At 48.3% G+C, this 27309-nt stretch overlaps 2 protein-coding genes across 6 annotated transcripts; both read left to right on the plus strand.

Moving 5' to 3' along the window:
- Positions 1–353: 353 nt before the first annotated feature.
- Positions 354–2462, plus strand: PPCS (phosphopantothenoylcysteine synthetase). 3 transcript variants are annotated; one of them, XM_072354394.1, is made up of 3 exons: positions 354–510; positions 1274–1377; positions 1877–2462. In XM_072354394.1, exons 1-3 carry the CDS (start codon positions 474–476, stop codon positions 2198–2200), a joined length of 465 nt encoding a protein of 154 aa, XP_072210495.1. In that variant the 5' UTR covers positions 354–473; the 3' UTR covers positions 2201–2462. The 3 variants fall into 3 exon arrangements, with proteins under 3 accessions (XP_072210495.1, XP_072210494.1, XP_072210496.1); XM_072354393.1 differs by having other exon boundaries at positions 362–1005; positions 1877–2334; XM_072354395.1 differs by lacking the exon at positions 354–510 and adding an exon at positions 614–719 and having other exon boundaries at positions 1877–2334.
- Positions 2463–2781: 319 nt separating this feature from the next.
- On the plus strand, positions 2782–27295 carry CCDC30 (coiled-coil domain containing 30). Of its 3 annotated transcripts, none has more exons than XM_072354390.1 (26): positions 2782–2825; positions 2902–3069; positions 3190–3310; positions 8043–8233; positions 9461–9550; positions 9953–10118; positions 11295–11366; positions 12372–12487; positions 13374–13481; positions 13758–13858; positions 14378–14570; positions 17126–17224; positions 17536–17661; positions 19059–19181; positions 19845–20002; positions 20617–20863; positions 21828–22001; positions 22354–22563; positions 23162–23319; positions 23709–23856; positions 24019–24140; positions 24638–24779; positions 25115–25251; positions 25562–25676; positions 26543–26613; positions 26794–27295. In XM_072354390.1, the coding sequence occupies exons 1-26, from the start codon at positions 2805–2807 to the stop codon at positions 27005–27007; spliced, it is 3591 nt and encodes a 1196-aa protein (XP_072210491.1). In that variant the 5' UTR covers positions 2782–2804; the 3' UTR covers positions 27008–27295. The 3 variants fall into 3 exon arrangements, with proteins under 3 accessions (XP_072210491.1, XP_072210489.1, XP_072210490.1); XM_072354388.1 differs by having other exon boundaries at positions 26528–26613; positions 26794–27293; XM_072354389.1 differs by having other exon boundaries at positions 9965–10118; positions 26528–26613; positions 26794–27293.
- The last annotated feature ends 14 nt before the right edge of the window (positions 27296–27309 follow it).

Below are 27309 nucleotides of genomic sequence, written 5' to 3' on the forward strand. Positions count from 1 at the left end.
GACCCTGACCTCAGCTGGCTGCAGCCTCCTCTGAGGAGGGAAACACGCTTGGTAGGAAGTTAGCGCACTCTTTGAACCGCAGGAGGAGCCGCAATCCTGTTCGTTAAGGCCTTTACTCACAAAGCCCCCCGCAAAGCACCTCCCGGCTCCAGCGAAGGCCTCACTTCCAGCACCAGAGCGGAAAACCCACCCAAGCCAACCAAACCCCGGACCCGACTCGTGATACCGGTGAAGTTTGCCCTTAAGTGTGACCGTAACCGGGAGCCCCGGGGGTTGCGGACAGCCGGAGGCCCTCACCAATAATGCGTGAGGCGGCAGTGCGGACACCGCAGCCGCGCCGCCGCTCCGCACAACTCGCAGCGGCCGGAGCGCTCCAGCGTCACACAGCGCGGCGGCCGCGTTGCCGTGGCGACGGGGATGCGCTTCCAGCGTGGGCGGTGCTTCCGGCGGAAGTGCGGGAACGCAGCGCGGGCATGGCGGCGGCAGCGCTTCCGGCGGAAGTAGGTGGAGGTAGGGCGGGCATGGCGGCGGCGAAGGAGGAAGCGGCGGCGGCGGCGGAGGAGCGCGTACGGGTCTGGGCGGCGTCTCAGGTGGCGAGCGGGCGGCGCGTGGCGCTGGTGACGTCGGGCGGCACGCAGGTGCCGTTGGAGGCGAGGGCCGTGCGCTTCTTGGAGAACTTCAGCAGCGGGCGGCGCGGCGCGGTGTCGGCCGAGCGCTTGGTGAGCGCCGGGTACGGCGTCTGCTTCCTGCACCGCGCGCGCTCCGCCTTCCCCTGGGCCCGAGTGCTGCCGCCCGCCGGCCCCGCGCTGCTCGACGCCCTCCGCCTCACCCCCGGGCCGCCCCCCGGTGTGGCCGCCGCCCCCGCCGCTCTGCCCGCTCTGCTGCCCGCCCTCCGCGCTTACCGACAGGCCGCCGAAACGAACGCGCTGCTGTCGCTCGAGTTTACCGAGCTGAACGAGTACCTGGCGCTGCTCCGCGCCACCGCCCGCGCCCTGGCACCGTTCGGTACGAGCGGGCAGGGATAGCTGCGAGGGAAGTGGGGGGCGGGATCCGCTCTGTGGGATCCGTGCGCTATGGGGTGATACCCTGCGCTGAGGGGCTTAGTCCACCCACCGACCGCCTCTGTCGCTGTTCTGAGCCCCTCTTTGGAGTGTGTGTGAGGGGCTGAAGCTCTCACGGCACGAGGTGGCTTTGGCAGCACAGCCTGCTGCGGAGCGGTGGTGCAGTACGGCTCCATGCAGGCCGCCAGCAGTGACGGTTGTGTCTCTTGCAGGCTCCAGTGTCATGTTTTATCTGGCAGCTGCCGTGTCTGATTTCTACATCCCTGCCTCGGAGATGCCTGAGCACAAGATCCAGTCCTCAGAAGGAGCCCTGCAGGTGAGGTGCAGCTGGGCAAGGCTCCTGCCTGTGCCCCACTGTCCTGTCGTGGCTGTGGTGTCAAGGGGCTGACGGTGAGATCTGGGAGAGGTTGTAGGTTCATTAGTCAGAAACACGCATTCTCACAATGAAAAAATAAGACCCTGCTTGATTCCCAGCAACAGACACAGATGCTGAGATGTTGAAGAGTAAAAGGGCTAATGCTCCTTTTCCCCATTCTTTGTCATACGTATCTTCCATGTGCTTTAAAGAGGTGACAGAAGGGTTGTGATCTGGTAAAGTGCTGGAAAAAGCTGCAGTTCATGTTCTTTTTTATCTTCCTTTGCTGATGTTTACATGAGCAGAGTGGACTTTAGTACTAAATAAAAACAAGCTCGTGCAGCTAATGCAGGCCTGCTTCACGGCTTAAGGACAGTGTAAAACCCACGTGAAGTGAAGGTGCAGTTTCCTTAGTCCCCTTGTTTCCCTTGTTTCAGTGCTGTTTTTCTTCTCACTGTAGATCACCATGAGGATGGTGCCGAAAATGCTGTCTCCTCTCGTCAAAGAATGGGCTCCGGAGGCTTTTGTTATCTCCTTTAAATTAGAGACGGATCCCTTGATCTTGATTGAAAAATCACGTCAGGCTTTGGAGAAATATCGTCACCAGGTGGTGGTAGCAAATATCCTGGAGTCCCGCAGAACCTCCGTTGTTATTGTCACCAAAGACTCGCAGACTCCGTTATCTCTTTCTGAGGAGGAAATAGCACAAGGCGTGGAAATAGAAGAAAAAATAGTGAGCTATCTTCAGGGCCAACATACCTTATTTATGGAAAAGAAGATCTGATGAGCAGCTCCGAATGGAACAGATGAAATTGTACGAGAGAGCAGAACTGGAGCCACTCTCCATCATCAGTGCAACCCTATGGAGAAAGGCTGCCATCCAAAACCCTGCACTGATCGGTTCTAGTTACTATAGCTTGCTTTAAAAACCAAGTGAAGCGCACTGAAGTGAAATCATTCCAAAGGATGGTGTTTGTTCTAGCTTGTAAAGGAGGAAAGGTTATGTTGTGTAGAGGGAGGAATGGTGCGGATAAAACGTGTTCTTCAATCTGCTTCTTCCAAGTTTCTTTTCGGATGGAAGGAACGGAGTTTTGCGGTCCCGGGCTGTTGTGGCGGCGGTGCTGGCTCCTCTCGGCTGTCCGCAGCCAGCTGCTTCCTGCCGTAGGGGCACGTTGGGACGGAGCGGCCCGTGCTGTGCTGCCCCTCTAGGCCGGCCCGGGTCACGCAGGGGCGGGGCATCGCGACACCCGATTGGCCGACATCCGGAAATCTCCCTCCCACCGCCGCGTTCTGAGGGCTGAGTGACACTTCCGCAGCCAATCAGCGCCGCGCTCGGGGCCGCCCGTTGCCATGGCGCCCCGCCGCCCCGCGGCCCGGCCTCACGCCGTATGGAGGCGGCGGCCGCGCCGGTGGGTTCCCGGTCTCCGCGGTTGCGTGCCGGCGCTGTGCCGCACGGCGCTCACGGCTCTTGTCGTTTCCACGCAGGTGGAGCCGCCGGTGCCGGCGGAGGACGTGCGGCGCTGGCTGCAGGCGGAGGGCGCGGACCTCGGCGACCCGGCGGAGAAGCAGCTGGGCCTGGCCTGGAGGCTGCTGCGGCGCGCCGAGGCAAAGCTGGGGGACGTGGAGCGGCGGCGGGCCGAGGAGCTGAGAGAAGTAAGGGCCGGAGCCACGGCATGAAGCGTGTGGGCAGCGCTGAGAGAGACGGCGGGGAAAGGAGACGGCCTGGAAGCAGCGGACGGCCGGTTGTGGAAGGAGCTGACACTGTGTCCGCAGGTGGAGCGCTACGTGGGCCACGTCCGCGGGCTGAGCCAGGAGCGGGATGCAGAGATCGCCGAGTGCGAGAGGGAGAACGAGCGGCTCGGGATGGAGCTGGCGCAGCTGCGGCTGCAGCACGGTAAGTCAACCCTCTGCAGTGGGGGTGTGGGCAGCTTTCCTGCAGAGCTGCTGACAGGTTGTGTGAAATAAGTGATGTTTGGGCATGGGGGTGTTTGAGGAGGTTCGAGAAGAGTGAGCGTACAGCTCGGTAGCTGTGGGGGAATAACTGCATGTGCAGCCCTTGACCCACATTGACATGGCTGGAGAGGAGCTCTGCTGAGGACCTGGGTGTCCTGGTGGCCAACAGAGTGACCATGAGCCATCGGTGTGCTTTAGCGGCCAGGAAGGCTAATGGGACCCCACAGAGCAAGAGAGGTTCTCCATCCCTCAGCTCTGCCCTGGGGAGGCCACATCTGGAGCACTGGGCCCAGTGCTGGGATGCCCAGTTCAGGGCAGACAGGGATCTGCTGGGGAGAGCCCAGCAGGGGAGGGCTACAGAGAGAGTCAGGGCCTGGAGCATCTCCTGTATGAGGAAAGGCTGAGAGCCCTGCTGCTGTTCAGAGGATCTCATCAGCATGTTTGTAAATATCTACAGAGCAGGTGTCTGATGAATGGTGCCAGGCTCCTTTCACTGGTGTGCAAGTCATCTGGTCCAATCCCTTGCAATGAACCGGGACACCCACAGCTCCATCAGATGCTTAGAGCCCCTCCAGGGATGGGGCATCCCTACCTCTCTGTGCATCCCCAGCCCAGAGCTAGCTGACAGCAAACTCCTCGGCTAGCCAAGTGCTGAGCTGTGTTCCTGCTAGAGGTGGTGAAGCAGCTTGCTGTTGGATTTTGTTTAGACAAGGCATGTAGATTTAAAGACAACTTTGTAGGACACTGGTGTATTTGCAATGGCAGTTCAGACCCTGTGGTTTGTGTTTACTTCAGTGCCATCATTTTGTTTGGATTATGGTCTCTTCCTTTAAATAATTTGCTCTTCTCTCAAACATAGGGTCATTTCATCCTTGACTTATTCCTGTCTTCTTTTGTATACTGAGTACTCTTAACAGCGTGTTCTTACCATTAGCTCTTTTGTGCTGTGCCTTATCTTGGATCTGTGGTGAAGGTAGGGGGTGAGAAACACAGCTGGAACAGTTTCTTTGTTACGTACACTTCATTTTGGGCAATGATATGGGAGTTTGGGGAAGTTAATTGCTGTTTGGAGAGTTGGTTCTGGGCAGCCTGTAGGTCTTAGGGAGCGTGCCTGATGGTGTGACCTTAAAAGACAGGTGAGCTTATGCCCAGTCTGAAAATCTGTCTCCTCTGTGGCCCCTTTAGTCTCCTGGAGCCACTTGCTGCTGCAGCCACTTGGATGGTGGTTTGTGACTTGGACAATGGAGTGACTTCTTGCAAACATTGCTATGGTAGAAAACTACTGTTTTTTTTTCCCCTCATCTTCCCCACCAGGTGGCAGGCAGGAGGTAGAAATGTCCCTAAAGCTTTGCTGGAATTTATTTCTTGTTGGTGGCTCTGCTCTTTTCTTCTTTTTGTGTTTTTAAGGATTCTCATGGCTGTTGGGCAATGATTAACGCTCAGATGATGAGTTCTGTGCCCATTACATTGGTGGCTTGCTATTTGTGACCAGGTTGTTCCCAGCCCGCCATCCATGAGGGGTTTCTGTGGTTGTACAGTGCTTTTATGCACTGGGGGGCAGCTGGAGGACTGGAGCTTTGCTGTCTCATGCCTGGCAGCAGCTTTGAATTGGAGGCTGTGGAATACCACCATTGCTGTGTCCTGGGTCCTTGAATGATTGTGTCTGCATGTCAGCCATGCCCCCCTGAAAGCTCAGTCTTAAGAGTGGGTGGCTGTGTTCTCATTTGTAAGTGCTTGCTCCAGCTGAATGTCTGTGGCTCTGGACAGGATGTGCCTCAGCTGCTTATGGGTCATTCCTTGGACTGTATTGTTTTTCTACCACTTTTCTCTTCTTGTTCTTCTCTGCTTACTTTTCCTCCTTTGCAAAGAACACTGCCCATCTGTCTCTGTGCCTCTGCTGCCTCTTGTGTGGTTGCAGGGTTTGGTACTGCATTGCTGCTGGCTCTGTTGTCTGGGCCTCTGCTTTCTACTGGAGTGTGTGCAAACCAGCTCAGAGGATTCGTCTCAAGTCCTGTGGGTGTAGGGCAGGCAGAGGGCCTGGATCTATAGAGTCTGACTGTCCTCCAGGTCTCACTGTGCCTTTTGTTTTGTTTTTCTTTAGGAGGGACAAGATACTGCAGATCAGGCTTTATCAAAACAGGGCTGGAGAAAGCGGTCTTGTGACCCACTGGGATTGTTGAACAGAAATGTGACTAAGGAGAGTTCAGAGTACCGGGTCTGGAGAGTCACTGTAGCCATGCCTGGTTTTATGTTGAGCTATTGATGCAGCCTTACCTCATTTGATACCTCTGCCCAGAGTGAAATTTTTCCTGTCCTCGAGGCAGTTCATAATCCATTTCTGATGGTTCTCATCTCATGTGCCTCAGTGTTTTTGGAGGGCAGATCGATAACTCATGCACTGAATTACCAAAGCTTTTATGAAAAACAAATGTACCAGCAGTAAAACACAATGCAGTCGAGACCTTCAGTGATTTAAGAGCAAAACAAAAAGAATAGTTGTAGCCTGTTTGTTATAATATCTGTACTGCTTACATGTAGGCAGCATGGATGAGCTCCTGTTGTGGGTGTGATAGCTGTAAATTGCTTGTCCTTGTGTGGCAGGAAGGGAAACCTTGTGAAAGCAAGGCAGCTTTGCAAATACAAAGCTTGCTTCCAAAGAAGTGGTTGTGCAGTGTGTACTTGCTTGTGAGAACACATCACTGTGCTGCTATGACACTGATCATAGAAGGTGTTTGCTGTCCTCAAGCGTGGATATGGCAGAGAGGGGTTTGTGAGATGCTGGCGAGAAATCAGGAGGATTTACAAGCATTAGTCTGTGCTATATACAGCAGGCTGCCCTCATCCTCTCAAATCTTTTTTTCTTCAGCCTGTGCAAAATGTCTAGATCCTCTTGTCACAAGCTACATCATGTAGTGTCATTTTCGAAGATTGGATGGAAGGCAAATTGATGCCCCATCCCTGGAGGCATTAAGGCCAGGCTGGACGTGGCTCTGGGCAGCCTGGTCTAGTGGTTGGTGACTCTGCCTGTGACAGGGGGGTCAAAACCAGATGATCACTGTGGTCCTTTTCAACCCAGGCCTTTCAATAATTCGGATATTTTCAAGCAAAACTACCAGCCTAGAAGCAGCTGTAGGAGGTCAGAGCTGTCAGTCCCTTTGTCCTGCTGTCCTATTGCCGACCATAGTCAGAGCAGCTTTCAGAGGAGCTGTAACCTTCATTGGGAGCAGAGATGGGATTTGGCAAAGTCATGGCAGGAATCTGTAGGGCATGTTGGGTGTTAGGTGGGCTTTTTGCTTCAGTATGAGCTGTTGGCTTTTCCTAATGCATATGGAGCAAGGGGTGAGGTATTTTTTCAATTGCAGAATGCAATACTTTGCGGTTTGCTTCAAAGGGGGAAGCAGCAAACGAGCTGTGTTTGACCTCTTTGTGGAACGAGCTGTAATTCGTAACCACAGGGAGGGTGAAGGCGAAACCGCAGGGTGTTTTCCATTCATAGGGCTGGACAGAGCCAGCTACAAAATGCAGAGTGGAAACATGCCATTGATTTGAGCCATAGGGTGTGATTGTGTTGGGTCTCCTGTTATACCCAGTGTGTGGGAGTGTGGAGCAGATGTATCCAGAGTGGTGTCCTGTGTAAGAGTACTAGAAATGTTTGTTTCACTTCCAGTGTTTAGCTCTTTAAGCAGCACGACAGTGTGAATATCCCTCCTTCATCCATACAAACCCACAGCTCCTTGATTCCCATCTGAGAGCATGTGTCAACTTCTATCATCTAGTTTGGGCTGAGTTGGGAGAGATGATCGTTTTCTTCATATTCATCAGATAGCTGGAGCAAAAGTGATTGTGAGGCTGATGAGAAATGAGCAGTAAAGCCAACTATGGCCCTACACACCACAGTGCTTAGCCATAACCAAACACCAGCTTCTCTTGGGAATGCCATTACTTTCAATTTGCTTTGAAAGCCATTGAAGCCTTTCCCAGTGCAGAGTCTTCCTAGCTGGAACTTTGGGAGAAATGATGAAGAGCTGTCAGTTTGATTCTAAAAGGGGTTTTTACACCTTTAATCCTACAGGAGAGGCCTTGGAGGTCTGTTACTAGAAGCAGTCTGTGGGATTACAGCTGTTTTTGGAGGAATGTGCATGGGGGAAAAGAGTGCTGTTCAGATCTACCTCCTCACCGCATACTGAGTGATATGGCATTTTGTCTGCTCTTTCAAAGATGTTTGTGATTGCCTGCTCCTCTGTTTTGTTTATCTGGAGGCTTTTCTAATCTGTTGTTTAGTTCCCACCAAACTGTGTTAAGGGTTAAGAGGCTCAAGGATAATGAGGTTAGTGAAACTGCTGCTGGGTAGAGGGAAATGGCCTGAATAACTTGCCCCTCTTAAAGGTGAGAGAACTCAGGTGCAGAAAGTCCTGTCGCTTTCTTGACGGGCAGTGTAGTGGGTATGAGTAGGAACATCAGGACAGTGGGATTAGGGCTGAAGCAAGGGATAGGAGGGAGCGGGGGATCTGGAAAGCAAGTGGAGAAGCTAAAAGTTCTATGAGCCATTGAAGGGTATTGGGAGAAACTGGGGCTGTTGTGAAAGGGAGTACTTACTGGAGCTGGGATGAGATCTGCAAGGAATCAGTTGGGCTTCCTTTGTTCCTTTGCTCACAGAAAGCCTTGCCTTGCAGAAGCCCAGCTGAAGGAGGTCCGGGAGATGCTGGAACAGGAAGGCTTGTCTGAAATAGCTCACAGTAACGTCAGTGAACAGATTGCTTATTTACTGGTGGAAAGAACAGCGCTGCTGGAGAAACTTCAGGTCACAGATCAGAAGTTGAACTCACACAGCTGTGTAGACAGGCTGTGTGCTGCACAGCTTCAGGTATGCCCTGGTTGAGCTGCTCGAGGTGATGGAAAGCATGCTGGGAAAGAAGATGTCTTTGTGATACTTTAAGCACAATTATCTGCAGATTCCCAGTGCTTGCATAGACTTAATTTTTTTAGTAGGTTTTCACACTTGTGTTTTTCTGCTTGATTTGATCTGCTTGCACAGGGATAATGAGCAGGGGTATGTTATTTCTAGCTAGAGTATCCCTGCCTTGCTGTTGTGGGGTTGGTTGTCACTCCTGGTACAGTAACAGCTTCAGATGTAAGTATCTTCCTCAGAAACAAAGAAACCAGCAAGGGGCAGCTCCCTGAGGTGCAGCTTCCCACTTGTGAATAGAAAATGTCTCTATGTATCCTGAATGATCTGCTTGTGACTGTCTTGCCACTTGATACAGACAATTGCAGAAAATTGTCTGTTTTTCTGGTGAAGCATTGTAATGGAACTTAACCTGGTTAGGAAGAAGCAGAGCTGTAACTCTTCCCAGTGAAATGCCACTTAACCAAACCTGCCACTGGGCATTTACCCACCGTGATTGGATACACTCTTCCTTCAGTATGGCAGCTAAGTAAGTGAAATAGAGCCAGGTCAGCTGGAGGATGCAGGTGCTTGCTAGTATTATGTTGAATCCAGACCATTCTGCATGGAGGTCGTACTTCTGAAGATGCAGCTGATGCTTACCCCTGTTAGGTGTAAATGCAGGTTACATCCATCACTTTAAAGAGTAAGCAGGCAAGGAGCATGACTGCAAACGGATGAGATCTAGAACAGGAATTCTGCATTGATGTTTATGTTTGTAAGCCAGAAGCTGTTGATTAAGCACTCTCCTCTTTTTGGTAGCATGACACTTGTTCTACACTATCATAAGAGTCACAGTGGTGTTCCAAGGTAATAGAGTAAGAAGAGCCATTAACCTTTTAACTGGAACATGTAATCTTTCTAATCCTCAAAGGAGTTGCTTCCTGCTTGTTCACTCGTATGCTGGAAGCTCAAACAGTCTGGGTGTAAACATGCATTTTTTGTAGCTGTCTCTGATACATGTGAAGGATCTTCATAGAGATGTTGAGATATCTCTGGTTGAAAGTTGCTCTTTATAAGACACGATTATAGCACCCTGCTAATCAAGGCATGTTGGAACTGAAAATGCAGTGTGCTAGTGTCCAGGGATACATGGCAAGATGCTTTCTTGTAGTGCTGATTTCTTAAAATCTCTTTCTGTGCAAGGATGAATTTGCTCATATTCATAAAGAGTTGGAAGACGAATGCCAGCAACAGTGTGAATCCATGCAGCGTGCTGAGGATACAGTTAATGAGGTAATACATTTACATACATTTACATATTTGATTGCTTGATGGCATGGCATGTAGGTGAGATTTCAAGCAGTGGGTCTGCTCTTTAGCACACTGTGAGGTTACTTAGAGATTTGTGCTGATGAGGTGTGAGTGAGCTTGGAAACACAGCCAGTGCAATCATATCACCTTGGTGCTACTTAATGAACTGCATCGTTTCAAAGGGGGAAGAGCAGAGCTCTGTAGGAAACAGCCATGGCACACTGTTTGATGTCTGTATTTTGGCATGTTCCTTTTGCAGCATGCCTCTATAAGCTTACATGCTCTCTGTTTGTGTGGCCACTAATGTTCCAGCGAGTCAGGAAGAGCATGGAGGGGCCATCTGTGGTCAATGCGAGAGTCACCTCATTTCCATTGCAACACTAGCTTGTGTTTCAGCCCTACAAGGAAGAGCTGGAGAGGGAGCGGGCATCACGTGCGAGAATAGAACGAGACCTAGCTGAGGCTACACAGAGGCTGCTGATGGCTCACGAAGAGATCCAGAGGCTGAAAGATGAGCTGGCTGCACAGGGAAAGGAGCAGAGCCGAGTAGGTAAGAGCTTCTCTTGTGGCTACGTGCCATTCCTTGTTACTAGCTGGCATTTAGCCCAGCTCTGTTTACTGTAAGCCTTGCAATTCTTACGTAGGATAGTTGGAGAAAGGCTGTCCTGCTTGTAGTGTGAAAAAATCAGCGTCAGATTTTACCCCAGTACTGAGGAGATCTGAATGTATCTAGTAAATGCAGTCAGGATGAAATCCTGTTTTCTAGATACAGTACCTAAAGCTTCACTGCTGCCTCCTGCAGGCCCCCTCCCCCCCAGCAAAACAGCCCCTAGATGCTTTTTCTCTGGGCTACTTCACCTGTCTCCAGCTCTGTGGAATTGAATGCCAGCAGTGAGCAGCATTTGCAACAGTTTACTCACTCTAGAACACTAGTAGGACCTGGGCAGTGTTGCTGTGTGAACTGCGGATTACAGTTCTAACCTTGCAGCTTTCACGATGCTCAGATGTGTCCCTAACCCTCTTTGCCAGCCTCCAAACCCATCATTATAGCTTTTTAATCACAGGCATTGAAACGAGTGCTCTGCAGTTATCTGCTCTGTGTATTGACTGATATACATGCATCTGTGGGCAAAGTGCATGTGCTGTGTTGTAGCCTCCAAACGGCACTGCTTCCCCAGATTTCGGACAGGATGCAGCATGACTCTTCTCAGTGGATCTCCCTAAGTATCAAATTAATCCAAGGCTTTCCAAACTGTGAGTAAGGGTTTGATGCTTGCTATGTCTATGTGGTTTATTGTGCTATATCGTGCTATAGAGTGCAAGATGAGTGAGTTCTCCCGATGCTGTCTATCCTGCATAACTTCTCTTCCCTATGAGCTGCAGAGCTGTGAACAAACAGATTATTTGAGTAGAAAGCAAATCTCTGATTTTCAGTAGGACTCCACTGGAGTGACATATTTTGGTTCAACCTGCAGCTGCCTGCTTCTGTTAATGGGGAAATATAAGATTGCTCCTGGGCAGTTTCTAGCCCTGTTATTGGGTGTTTAGTGATGGACATTAGAGATTTTAAATCATGTGCAGTGGTTTATCTGCCCACCTCTTGACTGACTCTTTAAGTCTTCTTACAATTTTATAATAAATTTAACAGAAGTGCACCAGAAATGCAGTTGAGTTTTGTGTTCAGAAATGTGTGACCACAGTGAAACTGCCTTTGTTATTCTTCTAGGAGCTGCTCCGTGGTCAGTGCTGCAAGAGCCTGGGAGCCAGGGAGAAGGCATGGATGAATGGAGGCAGAGTGGTAAGTAACCCAATTCACAAGCAGGGGAAATCCAAAATCACATCAAGACTTTCTTTAGTAATAAAACAGGATTTTTGTCCAAATGAAGGCACTGATAGAAGGGTTGTCTTGATGATTTTTCCTCCTCCCCTCCCCTGCCACTTCAGATTGCAGAAAGTGAAAATCCAATTGCACAGTCCTTGCTTGGAAGTGGGATCTGAGGTTGTGGTTGAGGTTTTTCTGTTGTTCTTGCTGGATCGGAATGAAGACACTGGGTATGGTTCTAATTTTGCCTGAGGAAAAGCCAAGTTGAAGCAGAAAAGGGAAAATTCTTTGTGTCTTTAAGGAAAACTGGCTTTTCACTGGCTATACTTAGGAGTAGCAGACCAGTGTGCATGCACTTGGTAGACCTATTGCTGTCAGTGTGCTCCCAATACAGATATATTTTCCTAATTCTTGCAGGCAAGATACTGTTCTGTGTTAATTCATCTGATGGTTACATATGTTTATTGATTCAGGCTTATATGACCGTACGTTTTGCTCTATTCATCATGTCCTAAATATCAATACATTAACACTATGGTTCTCTTTCTGCTCGTAGCAAATAGTGAATATTGTGCTGCAAGTTTTCACTCATAAGAAAACTTGTTCCAAACTCTGAAGTACATTTTGTAGACAGGCACCAGATCTGTCCATGCTGCTGGTTCTGGCTGTAACTTGAAATAGAGTGTAGCACATGTGTGTGGAGGCTGGTTGGGGATTTACACTTGAGATTGCTGTGCTCCTACAGTAAACATGGCACAGCTTGGTAGTGCTGGTATCAACCCTGGATCTCCGGAATTGTAAACCTCTGTCTGAGTGAGAGCACTGTGCTCATGTGTATCTATCTGCACTCCGCTGTTACATACCTGTGTATAAAGGCAGTGCAGTTTCAGAAATTCATGTGATAGCTCTGCTCTGAGCTTGGTTGAGGCAAAGGGCTGAGGCAGTGTTAGAGCTGGTGACCAGGCCATGTGCTGTGTCCAGACAGGACGGAGCTGCAGAAGGCCATGGAGCACAACAGCAGGCTGGACAAGGAAATTCTGGCACTGCGTGCGCGGGTCCAAACACTCGACTTGGAAAGAAAAACATTTCTTGATCTGGTGAGTGCCCATCCTGTCCTGGCTTGTTCCCTAGGTCAGCTGGCTGCTGACAGCTGGTAGTCTTGGGCTGATTCCTGATGCTCAGCTGGGCTCCTTTCCCTGCTCTGCCTCTGTGTTTCCCCCCTCTTTGCTGTGAGTCTTTCCAGAACTGCAGTTCTCGTGTCATGTGGCTCATAAACATCCTAAGTCAGAGTCATTGCTCTTAGTTAAATGGTTCACGTAGTGAGATTAGAATTCTCTTAATGCAGCAATCTTTCTCAATAGGATATTTCCTTAGTGAGGTGGTCAATGAGGAGTGAATATTAAAACATCTAATTTGTTACAAGTTTCAGCATTCAAAACATGCTGATTCTTAATGTCATGCTATAATCTAAAACTTGGATTTACAGGGCAGTCTGTGCTGCACATGCATACATACATCTACAGATAATAGAGATGGGCCTAAGATTTGAGACTGACTTCTCATCACAGAAAGAAACGTAGCCAGACTGAGATCACTTCCAGGCAAACATGTTGTCAAGCTAAAATTTAAGTATCTTTATCCCCTAGGAAGATGGAATTTAACTGTTGGTGTAATAGAAAGCTGTCATTCTAATCTGTAAAAGCTGTGAGAGTACTTTATGAGCCATGGGAGCTGTGTGTCCTGAAGTTGTTTTTCTGTCTGAGAGCAGCATGGACAGTGGGTGAGGTGCATGCTGACCTCCTATTGCTTTCACCTCTCTGGTCTGAGGCTGCCTGGTGGTACCAGCCATGTGGTCTCAGCCAGTCCCTCAAGATGAGCAATTAATATTAACGAATCTTCAGTTTATCAGCTTGAGAAGGATCTTAATCCCATAGGACAGCCAGGTGAACATCCACCAAAAGTACGAGTGTTTTTATTTTGAAGGTTGAACAGCTGAAAGAAGAGATCAGTGAGTATCAAAGGGGTGAGAAACGAGGGTTTCCCCTGCCCACACCAGCCAAGACTGAAGAAGCTGCAGCTTGCTCACAGCAGGTATTTTCTTTGCCATCACAGAAAGTAAGTCCATTCTGTGTGTGTATAGATGTACTCTACATATCTGTTGATGTAAGCTAATGCCCACTGCTGGCTTTGTAATTGTTACAGGTCTGGGGGGGGTTTACTCTTTGACTGGTGGATTATCTTAATACAGGCAGGTGTAGCTTGTGTCCCATTCATTTGTTAGAGACTTGGGAAGCTTTAGAATCACATCATGCCAAGATACTTCAGTCTTAATTGCATGTGAACTTTTTGTTTTCTCTTTATACACAGGGCACGAAGGATGAACGGAGAGCTGAAGGGGATTGTATTACAGGCAAAGCTAGCTCAGATCAAGAAGACAGATGTCAGGGTAGTGAAACTCTTCATAAAAGGTTTGCAATGTAGAAATCCTTAATACGTTGTCTTTTTGTATGCCTTTTTGCATTCTGGTTGCTATTACTCTGTCCTACAGAGTACATTTAAGTACTGGGTTCACTAGAGTATTCTTTGGTACCAGCTTTGTTTCTCTGCTCTTGAATTAGAAAGTTTGGAGGTAATGCAGTCCTATGTGGATGCGTATCAAGAATGCAGGCTGTTTTCTGGCACTTTCTCCTGCTTTCTGGTTTTGGGCTTTTGTGGCTCCCTGCAGGCAGAAGTGTTGTTTTTGAAACTGTTTTGCTGCTGGGAGGATTTTCTCTGGATTTGATTGCTGTCCAGGAGTTGTACTGAGACACTTGGCTTTCACACTTAAATACATAAGCTGGGATTTTTAAGGGAAGACAAAGCTTCATTCTCAGGTGGACTGCTCAGGATGTGCTGCTGCTAAGCCGCTTCTAAGACCTTCAAGGAGGAAAGGATTGTCTGATCCCATCCCACATCCAGTCTTAGTAATGGTTGTCATTGGTGTGCAGGTGCCAAGAGGTGATTGAAAACATTGAGGGCAGGAATTCAGAGCTCCTTCACAAGCTGCACAAACTTGAGCAGGAACACGAGGATTTGGTAGAATGCAATGAAGAGCTGGAATCAATTCTGGGAGAGACACAGATCCAAACAAAGCAGGACAAGGAACAGTTTGAGAGCGAGGTGGAGGGACTTCACTGGAAAGTAAGTAAGGAATGGGAGAAATGCTGTTTGGTTTTGTTTAATTCTAGCTGCTTGTCTCTCTGCATATTCATTGGTAAAATGAAATTATGCTGGTCCTAAAGCTGCATGCTGCTTTGTTTAGTTTGGCAAGAAACACTACTTGCAAAGTCTGTCAGTCATACAAAATAGACACTTGCTTGGAGGTATGCATATCCCTAAGGAAGTACAGCAGCACCGTCTATTCCAACTTCTCCCTTTTTGGCACTTGAACAAGCACTGTTAACAAACTAATTTGTTGTCCAGAACCCACAAGATCAGGCAACACTCCCTTCACATACAGCCCTTCTGTACATGTGGGCTGTGCTCCCTTCAGTTTCTTGTCTGAGCTGAAGCAAAGCCTTTGTGATTCAAATTCGGATTGCATCATGTCTTCTCTGAAGCTATTTCCTTTGAGCCTCTTGTATCTTGGAAGCATTTATTTCCCCTGAGAGGCTGTCCCAGATAGCATCAGTACTCCTGACAGACTTCCATGTCAGGTTCCTTGAGGAGCTGCATTTCAGCCTTGGGTGGCTATTTCTTCTGCCTGCAGTTCCTGCTGAAGAGCAGGTTTGAGGCAGCCAGGAGTCCTTTTGGGGCTCAGAAGAGGCAGGAGGTCATGATGGAAGGCCTGGCTTTGGCTTCAATCCCCATTCCTTCTCCAGACCTGCGTAACAGAAGAAATTGGTTACTATGGGGGCACTGGTGCCACCTGATCTGAAGAAAGATCGCTAATTAAGCATGCTGGTGATGAAGGGTTGCACTTCTGACTTCTTGAGTACAGCGTCTTGGACACCTGTCAGTTGCAGACACTGAGGTACTTGGGGCTCTGAGTGCTCTGAGGGCTCTGCTTTGTCTGTGGACGTTCTTGCTGAAACTACTGAATTTGAGAGGACAGTGAGTTCTCTCATGCTGCAGCATCTGCTGTTGAATAGAGCAGAGATGGCTGGACACATCTTTCTGAAGAGCTCTAATAAGCTGATGTGTTTGGAAAGGTTCCGTTCTATCTTGCTTAAGAGGTGATTTCAAAAGTGCCTTCCTAAGTGTCCTACTTGATTTTGGCCACCCTCAAAATGAGGGCAATTGGGGTCTTTTCCTGTTAGCAGCACAAGGCTGTTCAAAGGATCCTTTGACTTCAGGAGGTTAAGAAAACCTTTATTTCGGCTTATTTGCATGTGACCATCTGGGAGTCTTTAGGACACCATCGGTCTGAAGCACCGTGATGGTTATCTCATTTACCAGAGCTGTGGCGATGTTAGAGACCTGCTTGCAAGACCTGCTGAGTCAGAGTCATTTCCATTCACATCTTGAGCACAGATTAAATGCTTGGTGAAACTTCTCAGCCTGAGGCTGCCGTAGTGATGTGATGAGGGCTCCATCCTTCTAGAGGTGGCTTTGTGAGGAGCACTGCTCCATGGCACTTGTGGAGCACTGCCTAGCAGGGCATGCAGTGCACCTCAACTGGGGCAGCTGAATAGTCCTAAGGACAGGTCTTCTCCTCTAATCTCTAGCCAGAGAACAGAAGAAGCTGGAAAACTTTTTTGCTTCTAGATGTGTAGGGAACGGAAAAGCCTTACCCCCAATACAGGCTGTCGGGGACTTTCCACTTACTTTGGTTGTCTGGAGGCCTTGCTGCTTGGCCAAGAGTTCCTCCCTTGGCTCCTCCTTGGAGCAGCCCTGTCCCCTCTGTGCGAGGTCAGGAGATGTTCACTGGAGCTTCCAAGCAGCCAAGGAGATGCAAGGCTACAAATGGCAGTGGGAGAGGGGCCTGCAGGATGGAAGAGGAAGGCAAAGCCTTGGTTAGATCCACCGTCTGTAAAGACAGAGTGCAGCGGAGCTGCATTATTCATTGCTCAGGCTTTTGGGCGCCTTGGCTGTAGTGAGGGAAGAGCTGCACAAATACGAGTGCACTGGAGCCTGGAGAAAGCAGCACCCCTGGGAGTTTGCCAGGCTGCACCGTGTGAACAGGACTTGGGAATCTTTTCTGCTTTGGCACACCTACCGAAGTCCTGGCTGCAAAGGTTGCTGACACAGAATGAGGACGCGGGATACAATGTGACTATTGTTCTACCATTAGAATGGGATTTACCTGCCCAGCTTAAATAATGAAAAGTTAATGGCTTGGAGGAAAAATAAGGTAAATAACAGAGATTTATCGTGTATCAGCTTTGGGAGCAAAGGCTGGCAGGGGGCTGAGGAGAGCAGGTTTGTTTTGTTGCTGAGATCCCTTCCACAGCTCCTAAGTCTGGTTGGAGCTGTAGGCTGTCATCTGGTCATGAAAGGGGTTTCTATGTGAGCCCTGAGTGTTTCACCCCACTGGGTTGCTGTTAAATCCTGGCTTGGTAAAATTAGGGAACAGACTTGCTTGGCCTTTGAAACAGCAGGATGAAAGGTCTGAGCTGCAGCCAGCCTGCCTTGGCAGCAGTCTGTATCCACCCCCTACTCCTCACTTCCAAACGTGGGATTTGTTCTGAAGTTGCTACGTTTGTTGCCTTTTGCAAGAGCTGGTTTAGTTTTAACCTGTGATTGTGTGTGTTAAGATCACGAGTTTAGAGACGGAATTGCTTGAAGTGCAGAAGAACAAAACGGAGATGAGTGGGGAAGAGCAGGCATCCGATGGAGCACAGGAGATGCAAGAGGTAAGGGGGTTTCTTTAGGAAACAGGTTTACACGTGTTAGCAGCCAACCAGTGGGATCTGTAGGTTTCTTTGTGGGGAAGTCAGAGTTTGTAATATGTGGGAAATCAACCCGCCCAGATATCCTGCCTCAGGTTAATGCTCCAGTAATGTTCAACTAGCTCAAGGCTTAAGATGCAGGAGTCCTGCTGGCAGCTTTGTAGAACCATTTTTCTCAGCCTCATCTTTCTAGAAAATGGAATTTCTGCAGATTGTTTCTATTTTGTTGGAATGAATGATGCTGTGGAAGTGACTCTCGATCTCACTTGTTCCAGATGCTACAGAGCTGTCAGGAAACAATAGAGAAGTTGGGAAGTCAGCTGGGAGAGCGCCGGGAATGGAGAAAACAACTTGCATCTGAGCTTGAGTTGTTAAGAGAAGATCTGAAGGCTGAGAAGAAGGTACTGGGAAGACAGATGTGTATCAGCTACAGGTTTGCACTGCTCTCCCAGGAAGAATGCTGTGAACATTCTAGTTTGGGAAGCGGGCAGTGCTCTTTCAGGAGGATCTGCTTGTAGTTCCTGAAGTGGGACTCCCTGCAGGGGAGGGATGCCCCTTTGACTCCATAAAACATCCACGGTTGCTCTTTGGTGGTCTTGCTTGAATCCATCTCACCCTTTGCTTTAGTCCAGCAGGTTTCAAAGCATTTTTGGCATTGGGTTTTAAATCCAGCTGCTTTAAAGGAACCATCTGTAACTCCAAAGTGCTATTCCTATTGCTGAGTGCTCTAGAGTACACTTTACTGCAGGTTGACTGGGGAGCTCAGCACAGGCAGGTTAGGTGCTGAAAACCAGGCTGAATACTAATAGCTGCAGATCTACAGCCTGGGTCAGACCGAGGGGGGTTGGCAAGGAGTGGTGGTGGTTGCATCTATTACAAAGGAAGTTTTTCCCTCCCCGGGTGACCTTAAACCATCTGTGAGTCATAATCACTTCGTTAAACATAAATAGAAATCACTGGAGGTCTGAACTATTGGTGGAACTGCACACGCACTGCAGCCTTGCTGGAGGAATGGTGTCACCTAGAGGGCGGCTCTTTCCTAGTGCTTAGTGCTGTGAGACAACATGTTAACATTGCAAAAGCTTACCTTATAGACCAGGCATTGCTGAAAAGTAGGTTAGGAAGTGGCTGCGTCAGTCTGTATGTCAGTGTTTGAAAGGAGCTGTCAGGTTTGGAGATGATGGGAAGAGCAGGAGGAGCCACTCTAACCTCTGCATCTTAATAGTTCACTTATCATCTAGGGACCTTGTGACAAAAGTCATCTGTCCTTGTAAGTTTGGTTGTGGTTCTGCTTAAGCTGCAGAGGAAACTATTTCTCTGTCAAAGAGAAGATGAAGTGAAATCCAATGGCCTGTGCTAGGTTGGCAGGTAGTAAGTGTTTTTCACGTATATGGTAGGGCCCTTGACTTCACAAATGCATTACATTCTCTTTTTTGTAAGGCAGCTATATGGGAGAAATCATTTTCCAGCAGGGTGCTGGGAGTGAGCTCTAAGTGAATTCCTGGGCAATCCTAATTAATACACATCTGGATGTCAAGGCTTGAAGTTGTTCAGTATTGTGTTTGTCAGATGCCCAAAACACAGAAAATTGGGCAATACTTTTGTTCTTGTAGGTTTTAATAATGACCACGTAAGTCATGTTCCAAGAACTGATTCTCTACAAAGAGCACTTGCATTTATTAGAACTCCTTTTTTTCCTCTTAGTTTTAAGAGATTTCTGGATGTTGAAGTGGAGAAAGCACTTTATCTGAACTTACAGTTAGGGATGTATTACATTGCTAAATCCTTTCTTTAACAGGGCTTGCCTAATACAAAACCAGAGCTTAAAAGCCAGAGTGTCCAAAGAACTTCAACAAGCAGAGATTTCATTAATTCTTCCCACGAGAAGCTACAAAAAGATAATGCTCTACTGGGTACAGAGGTGAGAAGCGTAAAGGAATTGCTGTTGTTCTAGTGTCTGATGCAGGTAGAAGCTGCGTGTTTGCCTTGCTCAATATAAGTAAATGCATCTGTGTGTGGATGAGACCTGGACTCAAAATATTGGCACTGGAATACACTCAGGAAGTATTTGGCTTGGATTTGGTCTCACCAGTGCTTAGTAGATATGCCAGATTAGGCAGACGCTTGTTACATTCTAGTTGAGAGTTCCTGTGTCCTGAACTGTTCCTTATCCCTTCTTTTCTTGCCCCTTTTGCTTCCTGTGCATGTTTGTTCCGTGTCCTGAGCTTTGGGTCTGTCAGTGCCAGGTGTTAAGGCAGAGATGACGTTGGAAGTGGAGGGCAGCCATCCTCAGCAAGCTGGTTTGGATTGATTTGGATGGAGAAATACATGCCTTGCATTTCTGCTGTTTTTCTGCAAGCTGCTTCGTAAGCTACAGTTTTGTAAAGAAATATGGCACACAATGTAATACACTGAGAAAGACAGATAGCCAGGAGGAGGCTGAAATCAGATAAAGCAATGAGATTTGGTGATAGCCGACACACAGCTGCCTCCCATGCAGACTTGTATGCGTGTCTTCATGGGTGAAGAGCTGCAGAATGGTGAGATCAAAGAAAATGAGTGGTGGTGTTTTCTGACCTTGCAGGTCTCTGAGTTTGTCCGAGAAAATGATCAGGTTAACAAACTTAAACAGCAATGGGAAGATGTGAGTATGGATGGAAAGGCGTATGAAGAGCAGATGGCTAAAGTGGTGTTTTTGGAAGAGCAGATCCGGAGCCTGACGGATGAACAAGAACAGCTCTGGTAAACCCTAACAAGGGCCGTGGTGCTTTCTGCCATTCACCTCTTCTGGCTGATGGTTTAGCCTTTGAAAAATGCCCTGTTTCTTCTGGTAGGAATGGACACAGCTGTTTCTTTTCTAAGATAGCGGGTAATCAGTTTTCTGTAGAGAGTTTTGGTCAATAAGCACCTCCCTCAGCAAAACCAGGATAAGATGTAAGTTAGCTCATTGGGACATGCAGTTTGGATCAGGATAAGTCAGACGGGTGGCTTAGGGGGAATGTGAGCCCCTACTTCCATATGGCAGGTCACTGTGTGAGTGCTCCTGGGCTGTTTGTGAGTCCAGCTCATATGGACCCACACAAGTGCTTCTTTACCCAGTAGTTAACGTGGTAGTGAATGACTGGTAACACACGTTTTGGATACACACCTGTTGTGGATTGGTGTCTGTGGGAGCCTGACCCTTATCCAGAATTGATAGACCTAGGATTAAATCCCCTTTGAAGCCTCCAGAGAGCCTTGGGTATTACCTGGAGCACTGCGTGAGGTTCTCATATCCTTGCTTTCCTCCCACCTCCGAAGCTGATTTCCCTCAGGCATATATAGTTACTTCTTCCCTGTGCTATTTCTTTTTCAAGTTCTGAATTACTTGAAAGCAACAAGAAGAGGGAGGAGCTAGAAAAGCAGCTGAAGGAGAGCAATGAAGAAAAACAGTCGCTGCTGGAAGAAATTGCCCAGCTTAAGCAAGATATACTGACTACCAAGGAACAGCGTGACAGCACATTTGAAGAGGCTCTGAGGATGAATCAAGGCACAGTCCATAGAGACAACAGGTTTCTTACGTCACAGAGCTCTGCAGGCAGTTTAGATGGGAGCATCAAACAGGTATGGGCAGCTTTGCCATCTGCACTCTATTTTTTTTTTTTCCACTAATTTAGTGACAAAATTGGAGTGGAAGCCTGTCCTTGGAGGGCTGCAGGGCTGACATAAGGGGAGAGCTGAGAGACCAGCTTCCTTGGGTACAGTGCTTGGGAATATGCACTGTCATCATGTCCCTCTGTCACGTTTTTAGACATAGTGGGAAGAAGAGATTTCAAAGGCATCCAGGATGGAGAGTTTTAAGATAAATAAGGATTACATGCAGGGGTTTGAAGAGATTCGAGGACAAGAGGGCCTGCAGGCAGGGGTAAAGGAGAAAAATGAATCAGAGCTGCAGTGATACCAAGACACGTCCCATCTGTACAGTTGGAGCAGGTTGTGACAGCACAGAAAAGCATGTGGTTTGCCAAAGCAGGTTCAAAGATGTAGGGAGGGTACTGAAATAAATCTTCATAGGAGCAGATGGGGAAACAAATCTGTAAGTGATGACAGCCCCGAGAATGGGTTGCCAGCCAGCCGGGCATCGACATGGGGAGGTGCCTTTGATTTGGTCCCAAGAGCAGGGGGTGAAGGTGGGAAGTGAGAATGCAGATCAACAGGTGGCTGAAACTGATGCTAGGAAGAAGGATTTTGATAAAGCAGATGTGGGAAGATGGATTTTAGTTTGTGTACAGTGCTCTTGCCAGGCTAATAAGCTTAATTAATTTCTGAAGGCTCCTGTAAATCTGTTTGTCTGTACCAGAAGTGGGGGACTGCCCTGTGGTCTCCAGGCTGCTGTGGCAGTGTCTGTCCCTGTACTGCTGCTGGCACTCACTTTGTGGGTCTGGGTGTCACCTGCACTTAGAGACTGTCACAGAACTGTGGATGCTGTCAGAAATCACTCAGGATCTGAGTTGTTTTGCTTTTGTTTGCCAGGTTAGTTTTAACAGGGATTTGTTTCCTGATGCTCGTTGTTCCTCTATTCCTGCAGAGTCTGTCTGAAGAGAGATTCCAGCAGCAGGAGGAAAGGCTGCAGCAGCTGCGGCATGACCTGCGTCGGGTGCAGAACCTGTGCAGCTCAGCTGAGAGAGAGCTGAGATATGAAAGGGAGAAAAACATCGACTTACAAAAGCAAAATCTCTTGCTTCAGCAGGAGTGCACCAAGGTAGAGAAGGGAGGGGAAAGTGTCGTGTTATTTTACAAGCTGTGGGAGGTCTGAAGTGCCGATTTCAACACACTGGATCTGATTTGCATTCTTGTCTGGGCTGGTGGATGTTGGAGTCTGTTAATATTTTGCTCTCACTTCAGTTTTCCCCCAAGAAATGATTTGGCTGAACAGTGTTTCTCTCATGCACGCACTGCCTCAGCTGCACGGGAATTGCACTGCCTCCAAATAAAGCATGGCGTACTTGCTGTATTTAGATTTTGCTCTTGTTCAGTAGCTGGTAACCTTGTTGCCCCTTTCAGATTCTATGTACTCAAGTGCAAACTTGATTTCTTTTTCCTTTGAAACTCAGGTCAAAGCTGAACTGAAGCAAGCCCGGACAAAGCTCTTGGACACAACTGAGACCTGCTCCTCTCTGTCAGCACAGTGGGAGAAGAGTCAGCAGAAGGTCAAAGAACTTGAACAAGAGCTTTTGAAGTGCTCCCAGGCTGATAAATTGCAGAACAGTCTGCAAGAGAAACTCGTGCAGGAGAAATCCAAAGCGTACGAAGCACAAAGACAGGTAACTCATCGAGGGGGACTAACTTAACATCAGCGACGATTTTAGCAGTCATGTGTGGCTGTAGTTCAGAAGAAGATGCACTAACAGATCATGAACCAATTTTCTGAAGTGCATTTAACTGGGGGGGCAACTATGTATTTTAGAAGACAGGTCAGTCATTAATGGGAGTATATAAGGCAAATAGATTACCTTAACTGCTGTCTCTAAAGCTCAGTACTTCAGAGAATATTGCTGGGATGCTGGCAGGTGTAGGGAGCTTGGATTGTGCTCTCACTGACAACTCTTGCTGCTGTTTGCAATCTTGTGAGTTGCAAAAACTCTGATTTTCTGTGGCATCAATTCCTACCCAGATTGCTGGATTTGGTTTTGAAGCAGAATCACGTTAAGTGTAAAAAAGATTGTTGCTAATTCATGCCATGGTATCTGATCCAAAATCTGATAGTTATTGGAAAGGATTTGCTTTTAGTGGGTGCAGTCACTGCAGAAGTGAGCACTTCTGAGTAGAAGCAAGCAAATCTTCCTTTCCTGTGACTCCTTTGATTCCAAAACCTGCTTGTTAAATATGAAAACTTTAATCTATGTCCATCTTTAATCTGAGATCTCAAAGATCCAGCAAAAGCTGAAGGATTCGCAGCACCAGCTCCTGCTGGCAGAAGCTCGTGTTTCTGACAAGAAACTCCTGGAGGAGGAGCTGAAGGAAGCTCGAGAAAAGGAAGCTCGAGTGCAGCAAGAGCTCCGTGAGGAGCTGCTGAAAAGGTACATAAAGCTGGGGGAGACCCACAGCATTTCCTCTTTATGAAGTGTAAAAGATTGGTGGGGGCTTTGGCTGACTCAGAATTCGCACCACCCTTCCTGCCAGCCCAGTGATTTGTTGCAGTGATAGTTTATCTGTAGGTGCAAGCATTGTTGGTCCAGCTGTGTCCCAGCACAGCTGTTTTCACACTGGGTTTGATGCTTCCAGTCACAGCATTCACCTTTTGGTGTGGCACTGGGACATGGGGACATTCAGGGCGTGCTGATTTCTTTCTCCACCCTGAGTTGCCTGGGCTAGATGCAGTTCACTACATTGTTTTTAGACCTCAGGGTGGCATGTGATGAGGTGACCTCAGTGTCAGCGTCTCACTGTCACACCAATGTGCTTCTAGGAAGCTCCTGGAGCAGCAGGTGGAGGAACTGCGGCAGCAGCTGCGGCATTCCCAGGAGACAGAGGCATCACTGGCCAAGATGCACGTGGAGCTGCAGGCCAAGACTCTGCACGCCCTGGAAGATGAGAAGAAAACTGACTCAGGCGAGGTGAGCTGCAGCACACACATGTCCTCATCGCCCAAGGTGAGGCTGAGGAGCAGAGTGGACGGGACTGATGATAGAGAAGCTTTGGAGACCAGACTGAAAGGAAGTGGAGAGCTCCTGTGGCTGAAGGCATGCACAAAAATAGAAAAAATGTTTGTTTTCCAGCACCTCCAGTGTCAAAAGGAAAGTCAGAAGCTTTCAGAGCAGCTCTCACTGCTGAAGGAAGAAAACAAGGCTCTTTATGCAGAAGGAGTCCGTCTCCTGAACCAGAAGGATCTGTATGTCAGGTAAGGACTGAAGTCACAGAGGATGTGAAGTCAAAAGAAAGGTAAAGAAAAAAAACCTACCCAGGAGCTACTCTTTATTTGCCTGATAGTGGCACCAGATTTGACTGTTCTGCAGCCCTTCAAGTCTCTCCTGTTATTTAGCACTGAGAGAACTGTCTTAACCCTGAGGGGGAAGGGCTGGGATTTGTAAAGCTGGGAGTCAGTTTTGAGGGATACTTTGGGTCCTTTCCCCAATCAGTTTCCACTTGGTTGATGCTTAATCCAGCCTTGCAAGGCAAAATCAAACAGCCAGATGGTCAGACACAACAGTGAAAGATGCAGTCTAGAAAGTCAGCACACTCATTCTGCCTTCAGCTTTGTGGACAAACAGAGCTCAGTAGGTGGCTGCAGCTCCTGGTTCAGGCTTTGAGATGCCTTAATAAATGCAGAATGTCTTCTGCCTGGTTTTTGGTTTAAAACACAGAAGGGTTCACATCTTTGTGTTTGTGCCTCCTCAGAAAATATAATGAAATGCAGCTCCGCCACAAAGAAAAGATCCGCAAAGCCAAAGCGACGTTTATCCAAGAGGTGAAACAAAGGGACAGCAGAATTAAGCAACTTGAAAATGAGCTCAGTGAGTCAAAACTCCAAGTGGAAAAGGTAAAAGAACTCATCCGGAGCTTTCCCCACAGAGGGAAGGCAGGGAAGTTGACTGCAGAGCATCTCTTCTCCCTGCAAGGAGATTGCCACAATAAGCTTTGCAGAGCACCTTCAGCAGAGGTGGACCTGCCCTGCAATGGTAGACAGGAGTCTTGAATAGTTAGAGCTGATTGTGTAAGAGCTGCTTCTTCTAGAAAACCTTCTTGAAAGGAACAAAGCAGCCCTGAGAAGGGCACTTCAGTGCCTGTGGTGTGCTGGGAGAGACTGTGAGGTTTACAGAAGAGAACAGCAAAGCGTAACTTCTGGTTGTTGTTTCCTTCTGCCACGGTGCTCAGGGGAAGGCACTGATTGCACAGATCACTACTGAGAATGAGAAGTTACTCCAGGAAAGAAGACGGCTCCTCCAGAGGATAACTGACCAAGAGGAAACCACTTGGAACAACAAGTCTATGGTTGCTGCCCTGCAGAGCAGGTAGGCACCTAGCGATGTCTTAGTGGGATGCCCCTGGGAGCCTGCCTCATTCGCATGTCTGCAACTGTGCTTTCTATGAAGGAATCCTTATTTTCTCTGGAGGAAAGCCCAAACTGTGCCTCAGTCATTAGTGCTGGGGCTTTTAATTGCTGTGAGATGTAATTAGGCCCTCTGCCCAGCAAAACCCTTGGCATACAGATAAAGTTCATGGTGGCAAAAGGATCTGAAGTTGAAAAAGGAGAAGTCCTTTAGGAAGCATAATGAGGCTGGAAGGGAAATGACCTGTGCCTTGTTTGTGCAACACACCCAGAATGAAGATTCTGGATGAGGAGAACAAGCGGCTGCATGAGAGCAAACTCCATCTCTCTGGCCATGTGCACAGCTCACAGCGCACGCTGAGGAGCATCCATGCTCCCAACACAGAGGTGAGACCCTCTGGGATGTCCTGATCTCTGCAGACAGGTGGTGGGAGCTGATGTCCTGCTGGGAGGGTCAGTGTCTGTAGCTGCAATTGAGGTGCTGGAGAAGGGCTGAGCCAGTCCTTTGGATGGAAAGGAGATGCCAAGCATGCAGCAAGACTGCATTGGCTTTGTTGGTGAAGAACTTTTGGGGTAGCTGGTGTGGCACTCAGGTTATTATCTGGTCTTGCTTGTTAAGCAATGAACTTAGGATGAAAAGTCCAAGGGTGATGAAAATATCCCTTTGAGTTACTGGTAAAGAGATCGGGAGCACAGGTTGTATTCTCTAACAAAAAAAAAAAAAGGCTTTTCCAAGCATGTTAGCAGCAAAAGAAAGACTAAAGAAAACATCGGTCTGATGTTCAGTGAGATTGGTCATCTCACAAATGGAGATGAAGATGAAGCAGGGACATTTAATGCTGCCTTCACCTCTTTATTTAACACCAGTGATGGGCCCTGGGATCTCCTGAAGCACTGCAACCAGAGGGAGTGAATGATAAACCCCAAGTTGACTTTGAACTTGTATGGAATTTGCTGCTAGAACTGAACCCAGTTTGGAAACAAGTGGTTGCAAATGAAAGTGCTTTCAGGGCCTGTTTGTGCAGCCTGTTGTGTTTTCTTTCTTTCTTTCTTTCTGGTTGCTTGACCTGAGCTCTGGGGTTGGTTTGTTTGTTTTGAAGTTAAGGTTCAGATTCAAAGGATAGATTTGTTTAGTAGCACTGTAGAGCCAAGGAACCTGTACTGGAGCGGGGGACACCTTCAGGTCCAAGGCTGTATGTTGAAATTGAGGGTCTGACATGCACCTCCCCCTTTGAAAGTCTCTGTTGTTCCAGGACTTGAAGAGTGCCAACTTCTCTGAACGGCAGCTACAGAGTAAGGTGTCGGCGTCATCTCCCCGTGCCAGGTATTGTGGGTTAAAACAAAAAGGAAGGGGGTTATTCCTTGCCTGTGGGAAGGCAGGAATTGAGCACTTGGGCTCAGCCATGGCCCTGTGCTGCCTCACAGAGGTGCACCGCGGCTGTGCAGGTGCCAAGGAAACAAATAATGCTTAAAGAACGACTGAAGAGAGGAAATGTGTTTTCAGTTTCCCACCACGAGAACCGCCAGACTCCCTCAGCAGCCTGAAGCCTGTGCACGATGCCAAGCCCGAAGGAGGAGCTGAGAGCCAGGATTCGTCCTTTTGCTTGTCCCCCTCTCAGCCTTCAGAGATCGGGTACCTGAATGTAGCCTCGCCTGGAGACACCACAGCCTCCCAGCTGCAGGAGGAGAGTCAGAGCATCAGCTCCGACAACTTGTAACCTTGGGATGATGTAAAGCACAGGCTGGCAGGGCTGCCGGGATTTGGGCTCCTGTTGCCATACAGTGTTAAGGACTGAAAGAGGGAGTGTTGGTTGGTGATTTCTGTGGTAACTCAATTATTCAGCAGCTGCTTTCTTTAATAATTAACTTAGCCGACCATAAACGTGTGTGTATCGCAGGCTGGAATCTGCAGACACAGAAAGCGGGGGGTGGGATGAGATCTGTTCCCCTGAATTCCCTGCAAGCTTTCTGAATAAAACATGGCGGTTCCCTCTGCTTGGCCGTACAGCCGGGCTCCTCC

Source organism: Excalfactoria chinensis, chromosome 20 (genome assembly GCF_039878825.1).
Source record: "Excalfactoria chinensis isolate bCotChi1 chromosome 20, bCotChi1.hap2, whole genome shotgun sequence".
NCBI classification, from domain to species: domain Eukaryota; kingdom Metazoa; phylum Chordata; class Aves; order Galliformes; family Phasianidae; genus Excalfactoria; species Excalfactoria chinensis.

Coding starts and splice junctions, on each gene's coding strand:
- PPCS (XM_072354393.1), top strand. CDS start 474: ATGGCGGCGGCAGCGCTTCCGGCGGAAGTAGGTGGAGGTAGGGCGGGC. Junction 1,006..1,273: donor CCGCGCCCTGGCACCGTTCG/GTACGAGCGGGC, acceptor TGTCTCTTGCAG/GCTCCAGTGTCATGTTTTAT. Junction 1,378..1,876: donor CCTCAGAAGGAGCCCTGCAG/GTGAGGTGCAGC, acceptor TTCTCACTGTAG/ATCACCATGAGGATGGTGCC.
- CCDC30 (XM_072354388.1), top strand. CDS start 2,805: ATGGAGGCGGCGGCCGCGCCG. Junction 17,662..19,058: donor ATCTGAAGGCTGAGAAGAAG/GTACTGGGAAGA, acceptor TTTCTTTAACAG/GGCTTGCCTAATACAAAACC. Junction 20,864..21,827: donor TAGATGGGAGCATCAAACAG/GTATGGGCAGCT, acceptor CTATTCCTGCAG/AGTCTGTCTGAAGAGAGATT.